General features: G+C 36.0%; 1 protein-coding gene across 1 annotated transcript in view; it reads right to left on the bottom strand.

Moving 5' to 3' along the window:
• Positions 1 to 14966, bottom strand: part of Faf1 (Fas associated factor 1) — a 424408-nt gene that overhangs the window by 257583 nt on the left and 151859 nt on the right. The window contains exons 5-6 of the mRNA XM_004639141.1: positions 10273 to 10364; positions 2749 to 2840 (exon numbers count right to left, since the gene is read on the bottom strand). Of these exons, the coding sequence (XP_004639198.1) occupies positions 2749 to 2840; positions 10273 to 10364 (184 nt within the window). The remainder of the gene's footprint in view (positions 1 to 2748; positions 2841 to 10272; positions 10365 to 14966) is intronic.

The raw sequence follows: 14966 nt of genomic DNA, 5'->3' as shown, positions 1-14966 counted from the left end.
CATTAAGTCCCACATCTTTTTTTAGACTACCTATCCCCACCCCATTTCACTTGTTCAAATTTTTCCTACTTGTTGTCTCTTAGTTTTTCCTTTCTCATCTTCAATGTCTTAATCTTATGTTTCCCTTTTAATTCTGTATTTTTCATTTACCCCTTAAAATCTACTATAATCTAGTTATTATTTTCATTATTCTAGCAAAAATGGCCTGAACAAAGCCATCAATTACTTACATGCCCAACCCCATGACCTTTTGGTAATCATAATCCTAGCTAGAACATACCGCAGTATTCTTCACTGTTATTGAGACAAAAAATACCACCAAAAGCAGTTTCTTGGGAAAATATCTTAGTTTTGGACATTTCAATTTGAATTACATACATAAAAGACACACAAACAAAAAACTCCACAAGATAACTGTAAACTATATATCATAAAAATGGAAAGGTTGAGAGTACATGTCAGGAAGAAGGTACAATAAGAGAAACTCCTGAGAACAACTCTTGAGAACATCAATACTTAGAGCAGGTATAAAAAAACTTACAAAAAGTAATGGATAAAACACCCTGAGCTTTAGAAGGAACATGAGGAATAAGTAGTATCCAAGGAACTTTTCTGTAAATGAATGAATTTAAAATTCATTATGAAATCCTTAATGAATAGATTATCAGCTCCTTGAGGACAGTTTGTCTTTATCTAGAAATAATCAAAAAACCCACTGATAAACTGAATCCTCCCTACAATAATATAAAGCAAGTATAAACAAGTTTTCCCCTTTTTAATTTTACTGTTAATTATGGTTTAACTTACAGTTATGCCATGGCAGCTTCACCCTTTCAAATAATTAGTGCAATCTGGTTTATTTTTTAAAGGGTTTAAAATACATTTCAAGTATGATAAAAATTACTGAAGAGTTCTTAAATTCTTAAAAAGCTTTAAATTCTGTTTCCTGAAAAACATAATTTACTTTAAAATCATTCTGAACTCAAGTATACGTGTTCAGACAATTATTCTGTTGCTCTTGTACTTTTTATTCCCCCAGAAATTGTAAATAACAACAACTCAATTACTAGGCACCCCCTAGTGGCAGTAAAATTAAGTTGTTGTTTTGGTTTGGGGTTTTCATGAGACTGGCTCACTATGCATTTTTAGGCTGGCCTTGAACTCACAGGTGACCTCAAATGCATAGCAATTCTCCTGCCTCAGCCTTCCAAATGCTGGATAAAAACATGTACTACCATGGCCACCAAATTTTTTTGAAAAACATAATTGAAGGTATAGTTTTTTATAAATGTAGTTCTCAACAAAACTTGGTAAACAATTTAAGAGTATGTTACTTTATACCTGTTTTATTAAAATATTTATAATGTACTATAAGTAAAATCAGACACTAAAATTTCATAAATATTCTTGAGAATTAAAATAAGTGAAATAATATAAGAGCATGTTCTTTTAAAGAGTATAAGAAGATAAATCACAATTTTTTTTTTTTTTTTTTTTTTTTGGAACCGGGGATTGAACTCAGGCCCTTGCACTTGCCAGGCAAGCACTTATTCCACTGAGCTATCTCCCCAGCCCCTAAATCACAAAATTTTGAAAAATAAAATCTCATTTTAGAGGACAGCCTCCCTAAATAATTTGCCTTTAACACAGTATTGTATATTCTTGAATTCTTGACTATGGAACACAAAAAAATTTCCTAGAAAAAGTTAAATAGTATGTGACATTATAAAAATAATTCAGAACTAATCTTGCTTTATATTAGTCTCTATAATGAATCAAATAAAAACACAAGGAATACAAGTTTATAGCTTCTATTTTCATATTATTGTACAAATTCCAGGTCCCATTTACATATCATCTAAATATAGAAAATAGAGGGCAATACAAAAACTCTTTTAAAGTCTTAAGACAAAGTAAACTATTTAAAATAGAAATAAATTAAATTAAATGAACTACTAACAGAGTATCAAAAACAATTGTATCAGATTTAACATTCAGTTTAGGATTTCCACTATGGTAAAAACATATGAAGGATTTGATTATACAGCAAATACTCTCAGTCCCACTGTGAGAACTGAAACAAATAACTAGCATCTTTATTCCAAACAGAGAAAATCTTTTCCACCATAGTGCTAGGGATTGAACCCAGGTTTTGCAGCGGCAAGGCAAGCCCTCTACTACTGAGCCATGCTGCCAGCCAAGAGAAAAGCTTTAAAAAATGTTATGTTTGTGTTATTCCACAGAGTGCACTGAAATTTTCCCCAAAAATATGCCTTCTTTTGCAATAAGAAACTGAAGTTCCAGTTGCCCTTTATCTTACCTTTAACTCTAATCCTTCCCCTGCGATCAAAGAACCATTTTAAGTATTTTTAACATACTACTAGCATTTTGTTAAAGATTACCTTTGAATTAATTCCACAAATTAATCAGATATGGTGGCACATTCCTATAATCCCAGCACTCAGGAGGCTGAGCCAAGAGAATCATTTTGAGTTTGAGGCCAGTTTGGGCTACATAAGTTCAAGGTCAGCCTACACTACACAGTGAGACCCTACCTAAAAAAAAAAAAAAAAAAAAAAAAATCCCATAACAACAAATTATTCAGATTCAATAGTCTGAAAATTGATGTACTTAATAGTTGCTGGTAAGTTAAACCTTTCATGAAATTTTTGACTTAATTTTGATGTTTATACACAGTTTCAAGCAACAATCTTCAATTCAGATTCTCAGAAAACACAAAAACCTTACCCAGCATGAGTAGATGATGAAGGTGGTGGCAAATCTGGTGTAAGAACATAAAGACTGTTGTTTTTTGGCAAGTGTAATGATTTTAAGACCGTCTGAAAAAGAAAAAGAAAAAATTAATTATTACGAGTTCTTGAAAAATTGGTAAATCTGTAGTTTTGTTTTTTATTTTTTGGTAATTTCCTAATTGCAGAAAAATTCTCTAAATGCATAAAAATGGCTGAAGTCAAGTAAGCTTGCTATATATATATATATATATGTTACAAATTAGTACAAATCTGGATATTAAGATAAAATATTATTTCTTTAGCTCAAGAAGAGATACAAGTAGATATCACAAATAGAAATCATTCATTTCTTCACTGAAGAAATATATTCTTGGGAATAATAGGTGCTTCATTCCAGAATATCACAGCAAAATTCGGCAATGTAAGTTTTTAGAAATTGTTAAGAGTAAGGCCCAGGGAGATAGCTCAGTTGAATAAGCACCTGTCTGGAAAGAGGTTGATAGTAGAAGGCAGGATATACAAGGTCAACGAAATATAAATTAAGCTGTGGTAGCTTGGGCCAGTGTGAAAAGTGATGTAAAGCAGCAGCAAAAGAAGCAGAAAAAGCAGAGGCAGAACAAGAACAAGACGAAAACAAACAAAAAAACCCCACCTATATATGGGAGAAAGGTATCAACAATGATCTTAAAGATTTTAGACTAATAACTAGAAAGATGAAGCTGTCATGAACTGATATTGGGAAGACTGGAGATGAAGATTTTTCAATTTGGAAATATTAAGTGTGAAATGATTACTAGATATTCAAGTGGAGAAGATGAGCAAATAGCAAGATATAGAAACCTGCAATTCAGGAAGCAGGTTTCGAAAGGAGGTATAAATAATAATACAAAGTTCAGAGTGCATATAAATGACATTTAAAAGACTTGGAAATGGACAAGAATGCCACTGAATTTAGTAATGCAGTCAATGGCAATTTTAACAAGAACACTAGCACATTTCTGCTGTCACTGGGTTCAAAAGAAATGGGAAGGCAGAATTGGAGATGACAAAATCAACTCTCTAGGAGAAGTTTTGATATCCAGGGGTCTATAGAAATGGAATCATTCCTGAAAGGGAGTGGGGAATCAAAAATTTTCCCTCTCAAATGAAAGAAACAGTACTGTGTTTAAATGAAAACAATCAGTAATTCATAAGTAAAGTAAACATTGATGGTATAGGACAGGGAAGAATTAGTTATGAAGTCCCTGAATAGGCAGAGGAAATGAATATAATCTAAAGCAAAAGTAAACGTCTGATTTTAAAGGCCTGAGTGACACAAGAAAAAGGAGAATATGTGGGCAAGATGTAAGTTAAGTAACAGCAAAGAAAGATCTGGGAGTTTGTGGAAATTCTTTTGTGATTTCCTGTCAGTGAAACCAAACAGGAAAGAATAGTCATCAGCTAAAAAACAAAGAAGTGGGATTGTAAAAGTCTGAGGAGAGAATAACTATTTAGCTGAATACAGACAAACCAGAAAGATATACTATGACCACCTACTAACAGTAAGTGGTTCTCTGAAGAAAATGGTCATAAATTTAAAGATATACCAATCAGCATGATTTTGCTTGTCTCACCACACGCTGTTATAAGGCACAGAACAGACAGAGTTGGGTTTAACGCAGGTAAGGACACTGAAGTTATATAAAACAGTGATTATAAAACTGGTGATGAAATTTAACTTACTGTAAGGCAGAGAAAAGGTAATGATCATGAATAGAAGATAGAAACAATAAATTAGAGGTATAGCTTGGACACAAAATTTTAGAATGCTAAAAGAAATGAGCAAAAAAGATGAGAAGTTTAAAAAAAGGGGTGGGGGGGAGACAGCCAGATAGCTCAGCGGACTAAAGTGCCTGCTTAGGCAGAGCACAGGGACCAGGGTTCGATCCCTGGTGTGCCGTACCAGCCCCACCCTAGGGTGCGCTGAGACAGCAATTGAGACTGGGCAAGGTGGCGCGTGCCTGTAATCCCAGCCCTTGGAGGCTGAAAGCAGGAGGATTGCTATAAGTTTGATCTGTGTAGTGAGAGCCTATAGACACTGTACTAAATACCTTAAAAAGAAAAAAAATGGGATATCTGGATTAAGATGAGAATTGACATTATTAACAAATGGGAGTTACTAAAGTAACAGGCCAAAGTACTAAAGTATCACTTACAAAGACATTAAATTTATTAAGAAAGAGATCAACTGCAAACCAGGAAATATAAGTCTTTAAGATATGAGGGGAAATCACTTCAGCATGTAGGTGATATCTTTTGACATTAAATTCAAGCTGAAGGAATTTTAATGAAGAAGGATAGAGGTCTAGAAGTAGAAATGATGAACAATGAGGAGTCCTAGCCCAGGTCCGGTGAGTGTGCGGAGAGTTTCCTGCTACCCTGCGCCGGCGGGACCAGTCCCAGCCCAGGCGCAGCGTGGGCCGGACCCTCTCCCAGCCCCTCGGGCCGCCCCCCACCACTCCTCAGTGCCTCCCCCACCCCGCCCGCCGAGTAGGATTTTCTGCCGAGTTCCGGGAGACCCCAGACCCAGTCCTAGCCCAGGTCCGGTGAGTGTGCGGAGAGTTTCCTGCTACCCTGCACCGGCGGGACCAGTCCCAGCCCAGGCGCAGCGTGGGCCGCCCCACAGCACTCTGCCGTACCTCCCCACCCCTCCTGCTGAGTAGGAAATTCTGCCAACTTCCGGGAACTCCCAGACCCAGTCCTAGTCCAGGTCCGGTGAGTGTGTGGAGAGCTTCCTGCTACCCTGCGCTGGCGGGACCAGTCCCAGCCCAGAAGGAAGCGTGGGCCGGACCCTCTCCCACCCCTTCCGGCGGCCCCCCACCACTCCGCCGTACCTCCCCCATCCCTCCCGCTCAGTAGGAATTTCTGCCTACTTCCGGGAACCCCCAAACCCAGTCCTAGCCCTGGTCCGCAGCAGGAAGGAGCTGAGCACAGCAGCCAGACCTAAGCCAGACGCAGCTGGATAAGTCCAAACTCTGTAGATCTCTACCTTAACTTCAGTAGGTGTGAAGGTTCTAACTACAGCAAAGATCTAAAGGAACAAAATGCAACCTCAGAACCCAAGCCCACCCGGAACAAGTGCAGAGGACACTAACACGGAAAAAATTGGAAAACACACAGCTGAAAGCAATGAATCAACAGCTTCTGAAATAAAACAGCTGCAGAAAGATATAGAAGACCTCAGATTGGAAATGAAAAAAGAAATCCCTGAATTAATAACATCTGCAGTAGAGAATCTAATGCAGAAACATATGGAAGCAACCCAGTGCCCACCCAGAACAAGTGCAGAGGACACTAGCTCGGCTCAAAAGCATGAATCAAGAGCGTCAATAGTAGAAAAGCAACAGCAGAAAGATAGAGAGGAAATCAGAGCGCAATTCTTTTCTGAAATAAAAAAAGAACTCGCAGAACTCGTAGCAGATGAAGAAATGATGAACAATGAGGATATATATTTTGCCACTTATTCCAGTGACACAACAAGGGCTGCTAGGAAATAAACACACTAACACTAAGAAGGGTACAGAGAAACAATGTTCCTAGGAAAAATGATTCAGTCAGTCAAAAATAACAAAGGCACAAGTTTGACAATAGAAGGAATTTCACTATTGACAAATTACTTCAATAGAAAAAAAGTTTAAGGCATTGTAGAGAAAAAAGCATAAAGACAGGAATAGGATGTACAGAGACTATAATAACTGAGTGAGTGGTGAGCTGAAAATCTTGAACTTAATTTGGGCTGATTGGCACAAACATAAAATTAGTTCTGACTGAATCAAAGCAAATAATAAAGGAAAAGGTGTTAGAAAGGAATAGATATTTAGAATCCCTCTTAACCCTGAAATTAGGGGCAAAGAAAGGTGATCTTCTTACTCAAGCAGGGAATAGAGAGAACGTACTACTCTTGACCCCTCTATGTAAGCGCCCAGCCCACAAAGTACACAGTCTTACTTTAGGGGCACTGATTCTGTTTCTGAACTTGCATGTTACTCACATATTAAATGAAAAGAAATACCATTAAAATTTTATAGTACACTTTATATTTTTTGTTCTACTCTATTGCTTTTTCCTTTCATTTAAAATGCTGGCTATACACAGATGTGTTAACTTTACAATTTAGTAGGGGTTTGTGATCTATGATTTAAAAAACACATGATATTAGGTAATTATTCATAATTCACACTCTACCAGGAGATGCTTAATTCCTGAAATTTTATATCAAAAATACTCAATATCTTCCCCACCCCCCACGCCAGTGATCGAACTCAGGACCTTGCACCTGCTAGCTTGCCAGGCAGGCATTTATGCTGTTGAGCTATCACTCCAACCCTCTATGTCCTTTTGAAAATGATGCATTTCCTCTTACAGGATTAGCATACAAACAAAACATATATACATGCATGGGGAAAGTTATTTACTCTTTACTTAGTAGATTACGATTACTGGGTAACTCTACCAATGGTGTTGTGATGCAGAATGCTGGGATAGAAGCCAAATGAAGTATAGAGGCCTGTTTTAAAAATATTAACAATAAGCAGAGACTTAAAGGAGCTACCCAAGTGATGAATTGGAGAAAATGTATTCTATGTACTCAATTATCATCTGTCAGATTAAAAAATGTAAAGAGCTTGAGGCTATTAAATGATTTTCAAACACGATACATCCTGGAAGGTAAAGGTGAAAAAGATTCATCATGAAGTTGTGGAGGTAAGAAGACAGTGAATAATATAAAACCTTCCAAACTACGGTGAAAACATATGGTGAGTAGCATGAATTTTATTTACAGTACAATTAAAATCCATGTTTTAACAACAGAGCAATGTAACTCAATTTATGTTTTTCAAAGATTGTTCTGGCTGCTGTGTGGAGAATGTACTGTAAGAATCCATGAAAGAAAGCTGAGAAACCAGTAATAAAGTCATCGTATTGATCTAGTCAAGATGGATCAATGGCCTAAAATAGGCAATTGCAGTAAAAATATTGAAAAGTAGCATATTGAGATATATCTTGGAAAGAAATCTATGGGGCTTACCAAAGAATTAGGTGTAATAACATAGTATTTGACATCTTTTGATTTAGTAGTCTACTGGGTACTGTCTTTTATTGGAGAAGACTGGTAGAAAAATAACAGAGAAAGGAAAACCAACAGTTCCACTTAAAGCATGTCAAGTTTGAGATGACAATAAGATATGCAAAGTACAAAATTAATTACTAATTTGGATATGTAAATTAAGAGAAGCATGAGCTGGATATATAAGTTTGAGAGCAATCATAATATTAATGATATTGGAATAGGAGAAATCACCTAGGGAAAAGAGTACAAAAAAATAAACAATTGAAAGTATTACTTGTAACGAAGACTATATTTAAATATTGGAATATGCTGTTCAAAGAATATATTCAATATGAGATGCTGTTAAGAGGCAAGAGGACCACATATTGGAGGCTAGCCTGCGTAACATAGCAAGAGTTCATCTCAAAAATCAAACATCAAGAAAAGATTGCTTTTCTCTTGACAAATGACTAAATGCCATTAAAGGCTGTTTCATACCCACAGATTTGTCAATAAAATAATTAATAAATAATTATGTGAATGATTTAATTTTGAGGTTTTATTTCTATTAAGGTTGTTAATTTACTCAGTATCTTTCTTTCCTTCTCCCCTTCCTCCTTTCTGCTTTGGGTTTTTTTTTTGTTTTGTTTTTGTTTTTGTTTTTTGAGATAAGGCTTCCCTATGCAGCCCACGCTGGCCTCAAACTCTGGGTGATCCTCTTGCCTCACCCTCCTGAGTGCTAGGATTACAAATCTCTGGCACCATGCCAAGATAGTACCTCTCTCTTTTAAGTGCACATGAATTACAATAGCCACCAGCTAAGGGATGTAGCTCAGTGAAACAGCTTTGTCTACCATGCATAAGGCCCTGGATTTGATCCGCAGCATCATAAAAACAAAACACAACACCAGCCATATATCACTAAGGGTTATCATACAATGGACTATAGGACAAACTCAACTTGTTGCTTGTTTTTATATGGTCTATGAATTAAAAGTGGTTATTACCATTTTAAATGGTTGAGGGAGTTAAAAAAAAAAAATCACAAATAATGTTTTATTCCTGCGTCCATAAACAAAGTCATATTGAAACATAGTTATGCTTGATCTTTCATATGTTGTATAGGGCTGTTTCTACTCTTCCAAAGTAGAACAGATTAGTTACAGCAGAGACTGTGAAGTCCATAAATCCTAAAATATTTATTTCCAGGCTTTATACAGTTTGCTAACCACTAATACAGCAAATCACTAACTTCTATCTAAACTTACAAATATCTCAGCTACCAAATAGCTTACTGAAATATAACACTTTCATTTATCAAAGGAAGTCACATATAAGAATGATTTATAACTATATTGTCTACTAGAAGCCATTAAAAAATAACTGAATCAAAACTTGAAGATTATGTTTGTGCATGGCAGTAGAAATATTGACAGAAAAAAATTATTGACAGACAGACTAAAACAGAAAAGATTTGGTAATTATATATACCTCATACATGTAAGTTTAGAGTTAATTCATTTCTTTTTCTCTCTTTTTTTTTATGTATTTGGTACACAGTCTTACTACACAGTTCAGACTCATGGTGATCCTCCTGTTTTCGGCTCCTGAGTGCTGGGATTACAGGTGTGCGCCACCACACTTGGACTTGGTTACCAGCTCAGCACACCTAGAGGCAGGGCCAGCATGGCATGCAGTACCAGGGATTGAACCCTTGTCCCTGTGCTTGCCTACACAGGTACTTACTGCACTGAGCTATTTCACCAGCCCTACAGTTAATTCATTTCTATTCCTCCTGTCCCACTATCTTTGTTTTTAAAAAAGAAATGTATGTGAAATATTTTACACCTGATACTGCTAGTGGGTCCTTAAAAGTAACTACTACCTAAACATTGCAACACTGCAAATTCATAAAATTATAATTTATCATACCTACCTGCCACAATCTAAGTAAATATATATTCCTACCATTTAAAATTTCCAAGATTTAAAAGATTTCTGTTACTATCTTTCTTCTATAATCACTACTGGGCATAAATGTACACACTGTGTGACTTTCTTCAGGGCAGTATAAAATTATTCAGTAAATTATCATTCCAGGGATTTCACTGATACTCAAGATGTTTAAGAAAAAGCCAAATGCTCTCAAAGAGTATCAAACATCTATAAAATAGTTACAAATAGGAAAAACATCAAATGTAGTGTTTCTACTTATCTAATTCATTTAAAATTATTATTGCTTTTATTGAATAATAAATAATTATTATTATTGAAAATGCTTTAGCTTGAGAAACATTGTAGGTAAACTAAATTACTATTAACAAATACACTTCTGACATATTTAACATTAGTTAAAACCAATTTTTATATGTTATTTAGTCAACTACAGAACTTAGTTTTCTATTATTTCTACACAATTAAGAAACTCACACTGTCTTCCACATCTCCAGTTTTCCAGCCTTTTAACAGCATTTTAGACATAGGTATCTGAAGTTCATTTTCTAGGATCTGTTTAATTTCTCCTGTATAAATAAGAAAAGACCAAATATTATTAACAAAATAATACAATCAACATTTGTGCATACCAGGTCTGGCATTAACATCTGATACACAGTGTACTGTCAACAGACAGTTGTCTTTGAAACAATTAAGTCAGTAGTTCAGACTAAATTTCCTTGATCAAACATGCTGCCCTTCTAAAGAACTGAAGCTTCAACATTAATTATGATAAAAGACTCCACAATTAACTAAATAGTTAATTTTCCTTAAAGCATGGATATGACACAGGTGATGGGAATTGAATACAGGGTCTGCACATGCAAGGCAAGTGCTCTACCACTTACCTATATCTGGAACCCTGAAGTATAACTTTTTAAAAAGAAATAGATATAAAAAATCAACCAACGATATATACTCAAGTAATAAAGAGTATCGGGTTAAGCATAAAACCTGAGGATTATGGTATAGGGAAAGCGGATTTTATGATAAAACTATATAGACTGAAATTTTATTTTGATAAAATTAAATAACCTGACTGTTATTATTTTTACATCTATAAAATGGAGAATAATATTACTCATCATATCTACCCATACAATATAAAGATAAAAAGATAATATTTCACAATAACTGAAAAAGCCAATGTATATTATCTGGAAGACAATTTAAAGCATGAAGAAAAATGCAACTGAATGACAGGGAAAACTATGTCGGTCAAATAGCCAGAGAAAACTTTGTGAGAAAACCGAAAACCAAACCCAACTTTAAGTACAGGTCTGTGCAGGACAAATCAAAATGGATCACAATACTCTATTCACTAAAGACAAAAGACTAAAAGATAAAAATTAAAAATTGGTAAGATGCTAATGAAAAATGGTGCTAAACATAATTTTGCAGATCTTTCATAAATTCTTTTTAGGAAGTACTTAAAAAATTAATAAGTAGATTTCAAGCATTAAACTATTTTAAATACTGCAAATTGAACCAGAATGTACAAATCTTTGGGTTGGCTTTTTTTCCTTTTCTTTTTGTTTTTTTATACTGGGGATCAAACTCAGGACGTAGCACTTGCCAGGCAGGTGCTTAAGCTGCTAAGCTGTATCCACGGCCTCTAGAAAGTACAAATCTTATATGCATACACTTATGCTGGGTTGCTGACAGTCTATAATAATGGAATAAAACATAACTCAATTGCATGTACATGTAACTACATGAATAGTAAATATATTACATGTTGATAAAGGAGAATAGAGAAGAAAAAAAAAGCTTGTGCTACACTGGTTCAATGGAAACACAGTTGTTCAATCAGGATTGCTGCAAGTGTGAAGCCAGCCTGGGCCAAACTGAACTATGTAGCAAGACCTGTCTCAAAAAACAAAACTACAAAAGGGCTGGGTAGATAGTTCAGTTGTCTAAGAGTCTGCCTAGGTTTGATCCCTGATACCACATGCTGTGCTAGCCCTGAGCCAAGCCCCCCACCAAGACTGGGCATGGGGGCACACGCCTGTAATGCCAGTGCTGGGGAGGATGAGACAGGATGATCACTATGAGTTCCAGTTGTATAGCGAGACCATGTACCAAAGAAGGGAGGAAGGAAAGGAGGGAGGGAGGCAGGAAGCAAAGAAAGAAGAAAAACATACTATTATGTAATCTAGGTAATCTCTATAGGCTTGTCTTTCACAATATGAATAATTTGTTTTTTTCTTTTTTTGCTCTTAACAGTAGCAAGAGAATATTGTAATTTAATCTTCTCCAAAAGATACTTTCTGTTCATTTTCTCTATTATTTATCCATTTTCTATTTTACTGAATTCTGTTTTTGGACCAATTTTCCTTCTGTATTTTTTGGCAGGATTTGCTCTTCTTTTTAAAATGTGACAACTTTATAAACTACATACATTTAAATTTAACAATGTAATAAATTTTCACAAATGTATAAAACCGTAAAATCAATTCAACAATTGAGTTCATGTATTTATCCATCACCCAAAGATTCATTGTAATTACTCCATACCACTTCCTACCTTGTCCCCAGGAAACTACTAATTTCATTTCATAACTATGGATTAGTTGAGAAGATTACACAAATGGGTTCAAGAATGCACTTTTTAATCTGGCTTCTCTCACAATAAATGGTCTGAGATTCTTCCATATTGTTACCTAACAACAGTCTGTAACTTTCATTATTAAGTAATATCTTACTGAATGGATAAAAAACAAGTATTTATTCACTCACTGACTTAATGCATTTGAGATTGTTTCCTATTTGAAGCTATTGCAAATAAAGTTACTATGAACAATAATTTACATATCTTGGATGAACAAATCCCTTCATTTCTCTTGGGTAAGTACATAGAAGAAAAAGCCAGTATATATGATTATAATATTATTATTTGCTAACTGTAACTTTTTTATTCATTTAATGAGAAAATAAAATAGCACTAAAACAGTTTCAAAGCAGGTTAGTAGGACAGTTACAATCATTAATACATTGCATATTGTTGTCTTCATAGTAGTTATTCAGAGGATAAGATGCAGACATGATATCTAAACAATATTAGTACTAATTGTAACATTTTTTAAGTGGGTGTCTTTTTGAGACAGGTTCTCATTAAGCAGTTCAGGCTAGCCTTGAACTCACTTTGCAAAGCAGGCTGGACTTGAACTCTCAATGATCATCCTACCTCAGCCTCCCCAGTGCTGGGATCATAGGCATGTGCTAACACACCTAGCTCTAATTCTAACATCTTTGTCAGGTCAATTCCATTGCTTCTAGTTGTCTGTTTCTCTTAAGCATTTGTGAATAGATTATACATATTTTTAAATGAATATGTAACAATGAATTTTGTTTTCCTGGGTGCTAGATATTTTTGTATTCCTATAAATATTGCTGAACTTTGTTCTTCACACTGAGCTACATACCCAGCCTTTTCTAAGAGAGAGAAAGACAGACAGACAGACAGACTGAGACACAGACAGAGAGACAGAGAGACAGAGAGACAGAGAGACAGAAACAGGACCTTGCTTAAATTGCCCAGGCTGGATTAAAATTTGTGATATTCCTGCCTCAGCTCCCCAAAATACTGAGATTACAGGCTTTGCTACCATGTCTGGCTTAACTTTTATTTTTTGATAGGCTTAAAACTTCAGACGAAGAGTAGGTCAGAAAATGGTGGAATAGAAATAAATGCTGGGTAACTCTGATATTGAGAAAAGTCAAGCAAATGAAGGCAAAACTATATCCTGATCAACAAAAGAGAAAAGAGGTATAGAGATCAGTAAAGAAAAAAAAACCTATGCAGCAATGATCTTTTTGGCTTTTTTTTTCTTTTTTTTTTTTTTTTTTTTTGCGGAACCAGGGATTGAACTCAGGCCCTTGCACTTAGCAGGGAAGATTCTACTGAGCCATCTCCCCAGCCCCAGCAATGATATTTGGGAAGACAAAGCAGAGATGGGTAAGAAGCAATTCAGAACTTCAACTTCAATTCTCAGGCTAGGGTAAACAGTCAACCCCAAATATTATAAGTTGGCTGGTGATCCTGTCCATGGAAGAAAGCCAGAGTGCGTAACAGCTTTTAGTCTAGCTCAGAGACTGGACATGAAAGTAACACTGCTCACAAAACAAACTAACATTAGAGAAGAAATTCATTATATCACTTAGCAGACTCTCATAGAGCAATAATCAGAAACCATATTGAGGAGGTACTATTACTAGTGACTTATCCCCTCAGGGGGTTGGTAAGCTCTGAGTGATCATAATTAGGGTTCCCTGGAGGTGTCCTACTGCATTGACTAGGAGGGAAGAGGTCATGTGAAAGTCTTGGCTGAAGGGAGTATAAAAACCCAAGAGGGAGTTGGAATTTGAGTAGCAAGAAGCATGGGCTATAATAGAGGGGAGTAAAGGGTATAGGAGAACTGCCCTCATAGCCACCTCCCCAGCATGAAACTTAGTGGCTTAGTTCTGCCCACTCTAACTTTCCAGAGATGAATCACCAAGTGCTGCTTGGGCATTCACCACACACCTTGGATGTGCTATCCAGAGGCAACCAGAATGAAGATACACCTAACTGGGGCAGCCCATGGTCCACCAAGGTACAGGTGCTAAAGACAGCAAGCTGCAAAGTAACATGAGATTTGCAGGCAGGTAGCAAACAGGTGACCACACCAAGACCAGCAAGAAGGACTCCTGTCTACCACCCAGTAATTTGCCATACTTACAGTGCCCAGATGAACTATAATACTGAATGAGCATCCATCCTGCACACTTCAGAGGCCACTAAGGATGGGCTGGAGACTAGGACTCCATTCCATCTGCCACAGGTACAATTGCCAGAAGCCACCCCAAGTATGCACACAAAAGTTCTCCCCAGCAACTACCTCTCAGACAAAGTTAACATTTTCTCAACTTACTCAGCAAGAAACTTACTCTGCAGCCTATAGAATGCCCTATCTCATAAACTGAAAGGAAGCATAGAGTGCAACAGTTTCTCATTATTTACTGCATAATTGGCCAGCTCTGCTACTCCAAACCAAATTCCTTAGCCAGGAGAAACCTCTGACTTTTTTTTTTTTTTTTTAAGTTTCTGGCCTTTATTTTTCTTTTTTATTTTTCTTTCCCTCTTTCTT

This window comes from Octodon degus, unplaced genomic scaffold (assembly GCF_000260255.1).
Source record: "Octodon degus isolate 3935 unplaced genomic scaffold, OctDeg1.0 scaffold00107, whole genome shotgun sequence".
Lineage (NCBI taxonomy): Eukaryota > Metazoa > Chordata > Mammalia > Rodentia > Octodontidae > Octodon > Octodon degus.
Note: the sequence above shows the minus strand (reverse complement) of the source record. Positions and strands in the feature narration are given on the sequence as shown.